Genomic DNA, 15,530 nt, shown 5'->3' on the forward strand with positions numbered 1-15,530 from the left:
TGTGTATATTTTATATATATATATATATAAAATTTTTAACAAATCCCTCCAGTTTCCAACCCGCTGAATCCATCATTCATCATAATTAACAATCACTTCATGCTTTTAAGTAAAAAGCTTAGCTAAGAAGTGTTTCTTTTTTTGTTTTTGGCAGATGGGTGTATACATGCTTTAGTTGTGTGTAGTGGGATGTGTTCTAATTTGCTACTGTTAACAAATCGTTTTTGTGTTTTGTTTCCCCACAGTTATAAGCAAGACTTTATTCCTAAATATTTGGAAGAAAAGGTCGGCTACATAACCCCTGTCATTGAACACCTGCTTAATCGTACAAGCTAGCATTAATGTGAATTTCTCCTTTGTTTACACCACTGCGCTCTTCAGTGTCAAAGAACTCTTCACACTTGAGTTAGTGGCCTGCATTATAAAGGAGAACTCTCTTTGTAAATCTGTATTAACACTATATATATTTCTATGTATGTATGTTTGTAAATATTTCACATGTATATTGTACATTTCTTTCAAATAATGTATAAGAAGAGGAATTTTTTGTTATTTTTTTATGGTCCATCAAGGGTAGAAGTTTTAAGTCTTCAACAGTTATGAAATGTTGGATTATTTATTTTTTTAAAAAAACCTCTTAATCAAGAAATCCTGTTGTCTTTGTGCCACCAGCTCTGCTGGTCTTCATTACATCTGAGTTTTTAATCACTGACTGATATATTCATTAAAATAATTGGCTCCTTAGTGTTAACTTCATGTTAATTAACTTTACAAGTGAAAAGCAAGCTACTTGAATTCGATGTTCAGTGAGTAAGACCTCCGGTGCAATAATGATGAACATACCAGAAAGTGGGTCTGAGCTTCCCTCCGCTCTACATTTATGTTTATTACGCATGAGTTCATTTCTACAGCCTCGTGAGAATATACAGCTCAAATTCCAATAAACATTGTCAACAAGTTTTCATGTTTACTTGCAATTTTTAAAATTATTTTCCTAATTTCACATGGTGTATGGTTAATGCAAAAGCAGAATCAAAAATTATGAAAATTGTCTTTATAGGAATAATAGTTCCATTTTTCATGTTTTGTGTATTCTTACGTTGTAGCGCGAGTGTGTGTTTTAACACAAGTAGACCAAACTAAGGAATGTTTACAGCTGTAATTAAAATTCTTTTAGTGTCCCAGTAATTTGCATTCAGAGTAGGCTTGCCACTATATGTTGTTTTCTTTCCACTGAAATGCACTTATTTGGCATAATAGCACTTTTAAAAATTGGATTTTCATTATTAATAGAAAATTTGGAAGGTTTCATTTGCTGTCTTCATTCATTATTATTGTATCAGTTTGACAGTGGCTGTTTTGTATACCAGCCACTACCACTCAGGTACTGAATTTCTGGAACTTGTTTTATTTTCTGCATTTTTAGTTAGCCAATAAAAGGTGTCATTTTGCTTGACTACTCACTACATTCATAATGGCTAACATGGTACAACACCCTAGTACTACTCCAGCTACAGAGAATAATAGTGCCTCAATTCTGGATCATTGCAGAATTTCTTCAAAACAAACATGGCAGAGGATGACCCGTTTTAACTTGATGAGACAGTCGGTTAAAAATCAAAAGGAATAATCCACCTCATTCAGGACAGAAAGGCTCCCTTCCTTTCTGCCATGGTTTTCTAAGTTTTTCTGTTTGTCTATTACTGGCTATCTGTCTTTCACACAAGACTCCAAGATGTATTTTACAGGGGTGGGCAAAAGCAGGTTTACAGTTGTGAGTGTGCGGGGCTGGCAGTTTGAGCACCTAAGTGCACTGTGACATTCTTTTGAGTTAAATAAAACTACTGTAAAAATTATAACCTGCATGTCTTTTTCCATACAAACTGTAAACCTACTTTTGCCCACCCTGTATATAAAATGCTCCCCCACTGTGTGGGATTTGGAATATTGAACAGCTAATACTATAAGCCAGTATCTGTTCATCCAATAGCCACAGTTAATGGAAACAGAGCTTCCAAATTATCACTCCAACCAAACCATCAAGCTATCAATGATAATGAAAATAAATAAAGATGTGTAAAAAAAACACTGCAGAGAGAGGGCATCAAGCTTGAGAAAATGAACAATGAAAGGCAAAATGATATTATGAAGCTGCAAATGTACAAAATGAAGAAGTCCACAGTAGACATGTAGATGAATCACTAGCGTGTAAATATGATTACACCTTGATACTAAGAAGGACATGTCTCATATAGATGTGACCTTCCGATTAAGACGCAGTTTCCTGAGAAACCTGCATTTGTCTCATGGACAAATCTTACAGAAGTCGGACACTGTTTGTCCATGGGTAACTCTATGCAGTATGCAGCTTTCCAAAAAGTGAGAAGAGCCTCTGACATGAAAACTACAATAATGCATACAGTACTCCTCAGAGATGAGGTGTGTGGAAAATTAGCCCACTAATTTATGTGTCTGTGTGAAGAAATCTGTAGGAGTTGAATTTGGACCCTGGTTCAAGTTCCCCCTAGCATGTAACATAAAGGGGCTCTACTTTATTATCTGCCAAGTTTGTTCGGTTGAGTTTCATATTCTTTTTCTGAGCTTATGATTAAAGGCTGAAGGTGTTATTTAAATATTTGCTATGATAAAACTTTGAGCTATTAAGAAAAGGCATTTTGTGACTTTATAGCAAAAATATACTGCTGAAAAAATTAAAGGGAACACTTTTTAATCAGAGTATAGCATCAAGTCAGCGAAACTTCTGGGCTATTGAACTGGTCAGTTAAGTGGGGGGGGGGGGGGGTTTAATCAGTTTCAGCTGCTTTGGTGTTAATGAAATTAACAACAGGTGCACTAGAGGGGCAACAATGAGACAACCCCCAAAACAGAAATGGTCGCTAGTTCAATTCCACCTCTGATTCACATTGTGACACCAAAAACTCAAACCAGCAAAAAACTCCCAACAGTTAAAAAATGTAAGTACAATAATGATGTTTGTTACAGAATGGAGCCAAGTAAAACAAGCTATTTAAAAAATGGCATTATTAGCACAACAAGTAAATCTGTCATGCTCATTGCCATTAATGCGAAAACCTTTCATCAACACAATGCTTGTCCCACGCTCAAGGCACATTCCTGGTGTACAGAGTCAGTGTTCCTACACATCTCGACAAGCCTGGTTTAGTTTTAACAAACCTGAGGTTTTCGGTTTCATTTCTTGGTCTGTTTTCCTTTTGAGCTTATCCCCCCCCCCCATGCCATATTTTCATCCTGATTCCCCCATGTCCCTGACAGGAGGATCTCCATTTTGTTTAATTTGACACAAAACCTACCACTACCACCACCCAACAACAACAGCAACACAACATTTATTCCTATGTCACATGTAGCTCAAAGTTCTTTACAAGAAGTTAAGAAAAATAAACAAATTAACAAAATAATAAAAAACAGAAAAAATATGAGCATGTAATACAGATAAACAAGTAAGTAATAGAAACTCTAGTCCTTAAGCATTGATTAAATTGCTAAAGTCATTTTTTTAGGTCTCTAATGATTATAAAAATGTAAGTTCAATGCTATGGTCAGATGGCTAAGGAGGACAGAAAAATAAAAACACCAGCCACGGTGAGATGCTGGAGAAAATTACAGATATGGACAAATTTAGTTGTACCCCTCCACAAAAAAAAAGAACCATCCCCAATTATCTCTAAAATAACATGAAACTGACAAAAGCAATTGACACCCATCATTGTTTATTCTGTATTTTAAAAAAAACCCAACCTTGCATTAGAGTTTTGTTTCAACAGAATATCTCAAATAATATAACAAATGAAAAGTGGGGGCCCTTAACCTAATATTGTGTTGCACAACCTTTAGAGATTGCAATCACTGCCGACAAGCGATTCCTGGAGCTCTCAGTGAGACTTCCGCACTTGTCAACAAGTAGTATGGCCCACTCTTCCTGAGCAAACTGCTCCAGCCGTGCAGGTTTATAAGATGCCTTCTCCAGACTGTATGCTTCAGTTCTTTCCATAGGATTCAAATCAGAGGTCATAGAAGGCCACTTCAGATTAGTCCAGTGTTTTGTTCTTAGCCATTCTTGGGTGCTTTGGGTCATTATGCTGTTAGAGGGTCCATGACCTGTGCCTGAGACACAGCTTTCTGACACGGAGCAGTACGTTGTTTTCCTACAGAATGTGTTGATAGCCTTGAGAATTCATTGTTCCCTGCACAGACTCAAGGCACCCCATGCCAGACATTGCAAAGCATCCGTAATATATAACCAGACTCATCCATGTGTAGGTATGCTGTTCTTTTCTTTGAAAACTTTGTTGTTTTGTCTGTGGACAGAGAGCTGATGTGACTTGCCAAAAGGTCCCAATTTGTCTCATCTGTCCAAAGGACATTCACTTGAAGTTAAGATCAACAAAGCATGTTAAAAGAAATCAAACTTTCCACAGAAATCTGAAAAAATAAAACCCATTCTCTTTATTTGGTGATTACAGAGATGATGATGGACAATGCTGGTAAAAGTTATATCATTTATAAATAACAACCAAGTGTTAAAAAGCAGTCCAAGTGTCCTTTTCCTTGTTGATTACGTTTTACTTACAGATATGGTTGAACAAGATAATAATAAAATCTGTGGAAAACAGTGATCTAACAAAATGGTCCTGCCTATAATTGAACCAACGTTTATACTGCTGGCAACAAGACAGCTGTTCTCGAGTAGCCACATGTCAATAATGTAAAAAAAATGTGTTTGTAGGTGATCACTTGGGCCATGATTGCCAAGAGTCTGATGACAATTATTACTGTGAAAGTGACCTGAAATTGTCAAATATGAGGTACTACTTTAAAGAACTGAGCATCCTGAATGTAACAACTCCACATTAGTTTGCATTGTTCAAACTGTGATAATATATAAACAGAAACCTTAAAGCTTTTATAAGTCATATTTATCAGGATACTCCGTTACTCTTGAAAGTGCTTTGTACTATGAACAAATGATTCCAGTCTTTTCTCAGTAGTATGCAACGCTATCAGTGAAGAAGGTAAATTTAGATAGATAGATAGATAGATAGATAGATAGATAGATAGATAGATAGATAGATAGATAGATAGATAGATAGATAGATAGATAGAAGAAACAAAAACAAAACCAGGACTGAAAGAGGAGAAGCACAAGGGCTGAACAGCAGTGAAAAGACATTTGAAATACAGGATTCTAAAAAAACAGCAAGGAGAAAAATAGGTGGGGTCAAATTACATACTGTACATTACATAAAAGTTCTAAAGATTCATGGTAATTTAGTGTGCTAATATAAAACAAAAAATTAAGGTATTAAGATGAGGAATTTTAATGTGCAATATACTCATTTTGAATATTCCTTCACTGTGTTCCAGATTATGCTGAAGTTAAGTTTACTCTTACTGCACAGGTATGCATCACCAGGAAACAATGTATGTTTTGCTTCAATTTAAAAACACAGTAAAATCTTCAGTGAGTAAATATTTAGGTTCATTGCCTAATGCATAAGATCACAGTTGTATACTATGCACAATGCAGAGATTACTGAAAATATGAAAAAAAATCACAGGTATGATGCATGTAGTTATTTTTTGGACAGAAATATCCAATTAGTAAATATAAAAGATAAAGTGACTTAAAGGTAAAATTATATCACAGTCTACAAACCAGCTGCTCCGATCTGGTCTTCATAAAAGTGCTTCATAAAATGGCTTCAAGTACATCCAGTTCATTATTCTACCGTCCATACTTGACTGAGAAGGCAATCAGTCTTTTGTAAGTGGCACAAAGAAAGGCAGCAGTTGCTGCAACGAGCACACATATGATACTGAAGGCCCACCGTGGTCCCAAGGTTGTGTAAACCTGACTTACAAATACAGGCCCAACTGTCCGAGCACCACTTCCTGATGCTGTTAGCCATCCCATGTAGACACCCTGGTCAAAGAAACAAAAGTGTACATTGAGCATTAAGTGTTATTTTATGTGTAAACATCAGACCCTCCAAACCACTTCATTCTAACGCTAAAAATAAAAAAAAAAAAAAAGTCAGGTTCATGTTACAGGTTTAAAATTTTAAAATGTAGTTATACTAATGGTTCAAGTCAATAACTACCAATACTCTTACCCCCAACATAATTTTATTTTACATGTAAAGATTGTTTTAAGACAAAACAAAAACACTACACAATGCAATCAAAATTTAAGCAGACATGAAGCTTAAGCTTACAGTATATTTCTAAGCCATGCCACCTGGACTCAACTAGAGAAATAAAATCCAAGTGAGTTATATACAACAGAGCTGCCTTCTGTTGTACCAGAGACTCTTGTTTGATGATGTTCACGTGGTGCTTTTACAACTATTTCTTTCAAAAAGTTAAACCAGCATTAAAAGCTAAGTGCTATTTTTGTCTAATGTTTGAGTGTTTTGCCCTCCTCCTTCTATTATATTTGTGTGTGTCAGTTTGGATTAGTATTACGCTTGAGATAAAATAACCTATTTTTAGGAAGCCTGTGCCCATTCTAAATACCGAGTACATTTTTATTGGTAAATAGAATTTAAAGTCATGCTTTAAACCTAGGGACTGTTTCTATACTTTTTATCTAAAATAATACTTTTTTTTATATAGCATACATATTTATCTTCTCCTAGTCTCAAGCTACATGAACATGCTGTTTGAAACTTGACTCATTAAAAACATTTTCATAGTGTTCCGGGACTGCTTGACAGCACTTCGATCCTTAATTAATCATGGCAGTAACATACTTAGGGATATGGGAACTGCACTGGAGATGGACAAACAGGCGTTGTCATAGATAAATCATAGTGCTGAACTTAGTCTATTATCTTATATCATCCATCATCTGCAGAGAAATCTATAGTATGTACTACTAGAGTGGTAAAACTATCGTGTATGTGCAAAATCTATAAAACACTATGTCAGATGCAGAACAAGGTCCTTCTGAAATGTAAATATACAGAGGGACATTCGTAAGCAATATTACAAGGTTAGTGGCCTTTCCAACTAATGCAACATTTAGGATACTTTATGCTGGTGCATTTTGGAAGTTATCAATAGATCAAATTGACATTCTAGCCCTTGGACTTATATTTGTCAAATCATTTCAACATAGCATTTACATCAGCCACCATGAAGATATCTGGTTCATGTGCTCACCTGAGGTTTTGGTCCTAAAATTTTAGAATACAGTGTATAAGACATTACATTACAGGCAGGATAACCCACTCCTATAAGCACATCAGCTGTAAGATACTGTGCCAAATGGATAGCAGGAGTGTACAGGCACCACTTCTGACGGACAGGGCAGCCAACATATTCACTTGTGTGGTTTGGCATATTTGGGGTCAGTTTTACAATGCCATCGAGGGGTCTTTGAAGGTCTGTTGCATTCCTAACATCTGAAAGAAAATGCATAATAAGAAATTAGGTCAACATTATTTTCTAATTCCATGCAATTTGGCTGTTATTTTAATTTGTTTTTACTGTATGACTCAACTGTAAGTTTATAAATAAATAGCAAACTATATTTAGAGTTTAATAGTATTGCTAAATCATTTGAAAAATACCACATCACTGTATCATCATGGGACAAAAGATACATAAGGATTGCTGCACTGTGGTCATCTTTAAAAAAATATCTAAAAGCAAATCATTCGGTGTTTGCCCAAAACACCATATATTAGGAAATCAATTTCTGTCTTAAAATGGCAAGAGATTAAATTGCCAAATTTTGCAAACACTTTTTAAAAGATCATATTTGACATGTTCTAATATAGTAGAAAAAAATAGTAAATATAATGAAAATTTATTTTTGTGGTTTGGTTAATTATTCTAGGTGTATTTGCAAATGATAAGCAAGATATAGTATGGATATATTATTTAGTTCAAGATGTTTGTATAATGAACAATAAACAGGGAGTAAAAAATGTAGTCGAAGCAATTGTTCTTACCACTTCAACTAAAGTAATATTTATCATAGTGAGGTTGGTTTAAGATATAATAAAATCAACAGATCTTCTTATTTGTATTTTTTAAAACGTTCTCCTGTTGATTAAATAGTTGTACCTAACTAAGCCAGAAAGGAAAATACTAATAAAGATTCAATTTGCACATAAGTTGCTCACCACATTTTTAGGCATTGAAACTCTGTTTTTTGGAGTTGGCATAACTGTTTTACTGTTATTGTTTTCAATTTTAAAGAGATTATTAAGAGTAGTTTAAATATCAAATGTGTTGTCATTTACAAAATTACATTTTTAAGTTATACAGCTGTGAGACTTTGTGAATTCTATAGAATGTGAATAGGTTGATAATTGCTCTTAAAATGCAAAAGAATCTTCATCCACCCACTGGCCCATTTCTAGCCTGCTTTTCCAATTTAAGATTGAGGATTCAGAGCCTGTCCTGATAGAGTGGGTGCAAAGTGAGAACCAACCCTGGATAAAGCACCAGCCCATCACAAGCTACAGTCCCACAAACACACACACACTCACCAGGCCACAATACTAATAATAAAGAAAGGTCAATTCAACAAAAAACACACACAAAGTATAGAGACCACATAGCAAAGAATACCTTCATACAGATTTTGACACACTATGGGTTTGTTTTATTGAGGGTTGATTTTAAGGTAATAGTGCAAACTTCCTATATTAAAAGTTACACTTTGAGCCCCAAAGGTCATGTAAAAAGCCAATTTCCCCTTAGGGATTAACAAAGTATATCAAAAACAGAAAGTCAAAATTTAGTCATTGTGGCATATCTGTGCTATGCTAACTGAAGTAGATTTTCAGAGTGGTCTTGCATGCTATATGGCACAATGCCATGTACAACATAAAATAAAAAATTAACAAATAAACAAAAAAAGTTATAAGATTTGCTTAAAATAGAGAAATGACTTAACTGACTTTTTTTTCTGTAAGCCTTATATTTATGTCCTCTGTAGTATACAGTGAAGTACTATAGTAACTGCAATAGTTTATAAAATGTTTTGCTTCAAACTACTGAGGTCTCAGCAGCCACTGTACAGCAGCTTCTTTAATCAATAAATTCATCAGCACAAAAAAATAACATATCACTTATTAGTTACCTTCTCTGTTCACAAAGACAGGATTTCAAAACAAAGAAAGAATAATTCCTAGTGCATTACGCTGAATTAGCACGATTGTGTATGGTTTAATAACATTACTAACTCCTACATTTTAGGCTGTGCTCATTTTCACTTAAAGTACCATTATTAAAATCTTCCATTTAATTTTTATTTTACCTGTCCATTGCAACATGGGAAATGTATTTCCCCAAGGTAGCAAAATGACAAATCCACAAAGAATTATGAAAAGCCCTCCAAGAAGAATGGCACGGTCTCCAGTTCTGAATAAAATGCAAAAACTTTGGTTAGAAACTTTGAAAGAACAGGCTGAGAAAAATCCATAGATGAGTACAGATACAGTGTGTATTTTACATATAAAAACAGATACACATATTATATATATATATATATATATATATATATATATATATATATATATATATATATATATATATATATATATATATATATACATACATACAGTGGTGTGAAAAACTATTTGCCCCCTTCCTGATTTCTTATTCTTTTGCATGTTTGTCACACAAAATGTTTCTGATCATCAAACACATTTAACCATTAGTCAAATATAACACAAGTAAACACAAAATGCAGTTTTTAAATGATGGTTTTTATTATTTAGGGAGAAAAAATTTCCAAACCTACATGGCCCTGTGTGAAAAAGTAATTGCCCCCTTGTTAAAAAATAACCTAACTGTGGTGTATCACACCTGAGTTCAATTTCCGTAGCCACCCCCAGGCCTGATTACTGCCACACCTGTTTCAATCAAGAAATCACTTAAATAGGAGCTGCCTGACACAGAGAAGTAGACCAAAAGCACCTCAAAAGCTAGACATCATGCCAAGATCCAAAGAAATTCAGGAACAAATGAGAACAGAAGTAATTGAGATCTATCAGTCTGGTAAAGGTTATAAAGCCATTTCTAAAGCTTTGGGACTCCAGCGAACCACAGTGAGAGCCATTATCCACAAATGGCAAAAACATGGAACAGTGGTGAACCTTCCCAGGAGTGGCCGGCCAACCAAAATTACCCCAAGAGCGCAGAGACGACTCATCTGAGAGGTCACAAAAGACCCCAGGACAACATCTAAAGAACTGCAGGCCTCACTTGCCTCAATTAAGGTCAGTGTTCACGACTCCACCATAAGAAAGAGACTGGGCAAAAACGGCCTGCATGGCAGATTTCCAAGACGCAAACCACTGTTAAGCAAAAAGAACATTAGGGCTCGTCTCAATTTTGCTAAGAAACATCTCAATGATTGCCAAGACTTTTGGGAAAATACCTTGTGGACTGATGAGACAAAAGTTGAACTTTTTGGAAGGCAAATGTCCCGTTACATCTGGTGTAAAAGGAACACAGCATTTCAGAAAAAGAACATCATACCAACAGTAAAATATGGTGGTGGTAGTGTGATGGTCTGGGTTTGTTTTGCTGCTTCAGGACCTGGAAGGCTTGCTGTGATAGATGGAACCATGAATTCTACTATCTACCAAAAAATCCTGAAGGAGAATGTCCGGCCATCTGTTCGTCAACTCAAGCTGAAGCGATCTTGGGTGCTGCAACAGGACAATGACCCAAAACACACCAGCAAATCCACCTCTGAATGGCTGAAGAAAAACAAAATGAAGACTTTGGAGTGGCCTAGTCAAAGTCCTGACCTGAATCCAATTGAGATGCTATGGCATGACCTTAAAAAGGCGGTTCATGCTAGAAAACCCTCAAATAAAGCTGAATTACAACAATTTTGCAAAGATGAGTGGGCCAAAATTCCTCCAGAGCGCTGTAATAGACTCATTGCAAGTTATCGCAAACGCTTGATTGCAGTTATTGCTGCTAAGGGTGGCCCAACCAGTTATTAGGTTCAGGGGGCAATTACTTTTTCACACAGGGCCATGTAGGTTTGGATTTTTTTTTCTCCCTAAATAATAAAAACCACCATTTACAAACTGCATTTTGTGTTTACTTGTGTTATATTTGACTAATGATTAAATGTGTTTGATGATCAGAAACATTTTGTGTGACAAACATGCAAAAGAATAAGAAATCAGGAAGGGGGCAAATAGTTTTTCACTGTATACAGTATCTATCTATCTTTCTATCTACAGTATGTTGCAGCAATTGAAGTCAATGAAGCCATGAAAGCTGAAACAAACAATTCCTAGGGGTGTCCAAACCTTTGTTGATTAATTACAAACCCTCTGTCTGTATAAAAGCAGTCTTGGAACAATTTGCATTGTACCGTATATTGCTATTATAATGGCATGAAAAGGGCGATTAAAAAATGAGACAGAAAGTCCATTATAAACCTTAAATGATAGGTCTTTACTTTAGAGAATTTTCCAAGGTGTCAGTGAGTACAGTTTCCTACACCATCAAAAGGGACCTGGAAACTGGAGGATACTCTGACAAGAACAGCTGTGGCAGAACCAAAGCCACAGCAGAATCAGAAGACAAGCTCCTGAGAGTGAACAGCTTGTGTGATAGGGGCCTAATAGGACAACAGATTCAAGCACATTTTAACAGCTGTGCAGTATCTTTATCTTCGATTGTTTAATTATTCTATGCTTTAAATTCAGAGTACATTGAGACTGGCTCTGGCAAACCTAATTTTCTTATTTAAGAAGTTTAGCAATGGCTTTCTTACTGCCATTGGACCTCTCAAACCTGTTCAAAATCTTCTCTTGACTGCTGAAAGCAACACTTGCTTATTTTGGCCACTGTCTTGTGGGTCTATCAAGCTGTTGACTGTTGTGTTCTTTTGTTTCTTCATTTTATAAAATTAAAAATCTAATGGTCAGTTGCATAATTATTCATACTAACCTTTTGGATACAATTTTCACAGCCAAAAACACAAATATAGATTCAACTCCAATTGATGCCAAAATAATGCCATTGTAGAAGGTAGCCTGAGCCCTGCTCCAGGCATACATGTCCATAGATAATGGAGTAGATATCCTTAAAAATGGAGAAATTAAGTTTAAAGCATATTCAACAACATTTTAACAACAGCAGACCACTTCAAAATGTGTGATTAAATCCTTCTAAGAAGGGCATGATTAGCACCTTCAGCAATGGGCACACTGTCCAGGGATGGTTCCTGAATTGTGTTGGGACACTACAACAAAACTGTAACTGCATTAAAAGGGTTCAAATAATGGAGAATGGGTATACAAACTTACAGGTTAACTATTTGTGAGCAACAATTACCTTATACTGTAGCTAGTAGCAAGTATATCAGCTATACCAGAGCCACAGGTTTTTTCTCCTATATTTATATCCACCTATCAAGCGGTTAAATTCTTCCACCCTGAAATTCATCAATATTCATTTGAAGCATAAAAAAGTCTTTGAAAAGTAATGTAAACAAAAAAGAAGTTTTCTACTTCTTTAAGAAAAAAATATATGTGCATGCCACTACACACTGTGCTGGTGAGACACACTCAGACATGTAATCCAAACTGCATGGTCAGTATCACCTTCTTAGAATAAGAATAATAATTCATAACAAATAAACTTGAGCCATTTTTTTAACTAACTGGATGAGGTCACTGTAGCTTCTAATTCTCCTTCCTTAATGGATGTTTTCTAGGTTTACCTGACAGAATGTATAAAAGTATATTCATTTTCTACATAATATAGCTACATTTAATAACTATGGACTTTACTGTTAAACCATACTGTTACTGAGTGTAAATTAATTGGCTAAATACATTTTTCAAAGAAAAGTAAGGTGGTTTACTCAAACTTTAATAAAACAACATAATTGACATGTATTACAAGAAAAGACCATTCATTACAAACAGCCATTTATTTCCTATGTACAATGGCATGCAAATGTTTGGGCACCTTTGTGAAAAAATGTCTGTTGCTGTGAATAGTTAAGTGAGAAGAAAATTAACTGATCAGTGAAAGGCATAAGGTTAAAGATTGTTTTGTACAACTGTACAGTGAAAAAAGAAAGGAGTACCACGCAACAGTTTGGGCACCCCAAGATATTTGAGATCTCAGGTAACTTTCACTAAGGTCTCAGACCTTAAGTAGCTCTTTAGGGCTATGGCCTGTTCACAGTCATTGTTAGGAAACCCCAGGTGATGCAAATTGCAAAGCTGTATAAATTCTCTGACTCCTCAAAGATTGTCCCAACTCAACAGCCATGGGCTCTTCCAAGCAACGGCATGAAAAATACAATAACTGATGCTCACAAAGCAGAAGAATGCTACAAGAAGATAGCAAAGTGATTTCAGGTAGCTGTTTCATCAGCTTGAAATGTTATTAAGAAATAGCAATTAATAGGAACGGTGGAGGTCAAGTTGAGGTCTGAAAGACCAAGAAAACTTTCTGAAAGAACTGCTCATTGGATTGCTGGAAAGGCAAATAAAAACCTCCATTTGACTGCAAAAGACATTCAGGAAGATTTAGCAGACTAGAGTGGTGGTGCACTGTTCTTCTGTGCAGCGATACCCGAACAAATACGACGTTCGTGGTAGAGTCAGAAGCAGAAAACCTGCCCTGTGTTCTGGCCACAAATTTCAGCACTTGAAGTTTGCAAATGAACATCTAAACAAGCCTGATGCATTTTGGAAACATATTCTGTGGACCGATGAAGTTAAAACAGAACTTTTTAGCCAAAATTTGCAAAAGTATGTTTAGAGAAAAAACACCTCTCCAATCCACCCCCATACTTAATAGTTGATCTTGCATTGGGCTTGTGTTGCAGCCAGTGGAACAGGGAACATGTCAATGGTAGAGGGAAGAATGGATTTAAACAAACACCAGCAAATGCTTGGAGCAAACATCACACCATCTGTAAAAACGAAGTTAAAAATAGGATGGGTCCTGCAACAAGAGAATGATCTGAAACACACCTCAAAATCTACAATGGAATAACTCAAGAGGTGCAAGCTGACAGTCCTTATTTGCTTAAAAAGCAATGGTGAATCATCTATGTAATACTCTGTAGTTCCACAACTTGGTGCAGTAGTTTTTTGCTGGAATTTCTTTATATCCCTTATGTCTTTAGTTTAATATGGAGAGACAAAACTATTTATGACATCTCAGGTGTATTACAAAGCTTAAACAAAATCTATTGGACTCCCACTTATAAAAATGTACTACCTAATCTTCATTTAGTCTGTTTAATTAATTAGGTACACTTTCTGGTTTGGACAGTGACAACCCTATAAATGCAACAAGTTCATTCTTATAAGTCATATTTATTAATACCAGTTCCACACCTCTTCATTATAAAATTACTCTCTCTCTCTCTCTCTCTCTCTCTCTCTATATATATATATATATATATATATATATATATACTGTATATATATAATTTAAATTTCCTAATTGTACAAATTAAATTCTATAAATTTCATTTGGCAATTTGTGACCATTTGTCCAGGTTCAATTGCACGGAGTTGTTTTGCAGACTCAAGTGTGCTTGGTAATCTATATTGTTTAGTATAATCTGCACATTTACCTAGTTTTTAACTTAAACCATTTATTTAATGTAATCTGTTGGTTTAGCACTCTTATATTAGAACTCAATTGTCTACAAATTATGTCTCCATTTTGCACACCTTTTTGCTAGATATTTGCATGTTGCTTGATAATTGCTGATTTACACTTTTGAACAATTACATATGAAATAAGGATACTTACGTTTCAAACACCGCAAACACAAAGAGAACAACAAAAAAAATAATGTTTGATGTTAACACAGCCATACGATCAATCTTTCCATCTGTGTTTTCTCCTGCCTGGATACGCTCTAAAATGAAACAAAACCGCTAATTATTTTACTTACCAATAACAACTAGAAACTGTCACTAAATATTATCACCTGGGAGCACATTAGCCTCTTGGTTCTATAGAAGATGATTTATGAATTAGGACTAATCCTAAGAATGCTTTGCTATTTTAGTGCTAGATAATAATGTCAAGAGAGTAGTTGGACAATGGTACAAAAGAACAGGAGCATGTATGACCTCCCAATAATTCACTAATGCAACACAAGGCAAAATGACTATCAAGCTATAGAGTGTTTTGTTAATCTCATTCTCTCCCCTACTCCCATTAGTCCAAAGCAAATTTTAATTAATTGAACCTAAAAAACAAGAAAGGGGATGATATGGAAAGTTGATAGTGGTCTAGTCACTTAAAAGTTTCCACAACTTCAAGTTAGAAACAATTCTATTCACTTGTCATTCTGTTTATGGTCTTTTTTATGTTATAATGCAAAATCTTTTATCAATACAAAAGGCAGGTTTTGGTTTAAATCAATTTAAATTGCACATCAGTCAGAAAATAGAACATCCTTTATTCAATGTGTGCCGTTTAGCATACAATGAACATGCTAACAGAAAAATCTCATT

The 15,530-nt window shown here is 35.2% G+C and overlaps 2 protein-coding genes across 4 annotated transcripts in view; one reads left to right on the forward strand and one right to left on the reverse strand.

Moving 5' to 3' along the window:
* The window catches only part of plk4 (polo-like kinase 4 (Drosophila)), a 41,032-nt gene extending 40,073 nt beyond the window's left edge, over nt 1-959 (forward strand). For both annotated transcript variants that reach the window (XM_028801651.2, XM_028801650.2), the window contains exon 16: nt 246-959. In XM_028801651.2, the coding sequence (XP_028657484.1) occupies nt 246-336 (91 nt within the window). In that variant the 3' untranslated portion in view covers nt 337-959. The remainder of the gene's footprint in view (nt 1-245) is intronic.
* A 3,506-nt stretch (nt 960-4,465) lies between these two features.
* mfsd8 (major facilitator superfamily domain containing 8) overlaps nt 4,466-15,530 on the reverse strand; it is a 136,973-nt gene continuing 125,908 nt past the window's right edge. For both annotated transcript variants that reach the window (XM_028801653.2, XM_028801652.1), the window contains exons 8-12: nt 14,818-14,926; nt 11,980-12,114; nt 9,317-9,420; nt 7,207-7,448; nt 4,466-5,965 (exon numbers count right to left, since the gene is read on the reverse strand). In XM_028801653.2, coding sequence (XP_028657486.1) covers nt 5,768-5,965; nt 7,207-7,448; nt 9,317-9,420; nt 11,980-12,114; nt 14,818-14,926 — 788 coding nt within the window. In that variant the 3' untranslated portion in view covers nt 4,466-5,767. The remainder of the gene's footprint in view (nt 5,966-7,206; nt 7,449-9,316; nt 9,421-11,979; nt 12,115-14,817; nt 14,927-15,530) is intronic.

This window comes from Erpetoichthys calabaricus, chromosome 5 (genome assembly GCF_900747795.2).
Source record: "Erpetoichthys calabaricus chromosome 5, fErpCal1.3, whole genome shotgun sequence".
In the NCBI taxonomy this organism is placed as follows: domain Eukaryota; kingdom Metazoa; phylum Chordata; class Cladistia; order Polypteriformes; family Polypteridae; genus Erpetoichthys; species Erpetoichthys calabaricus.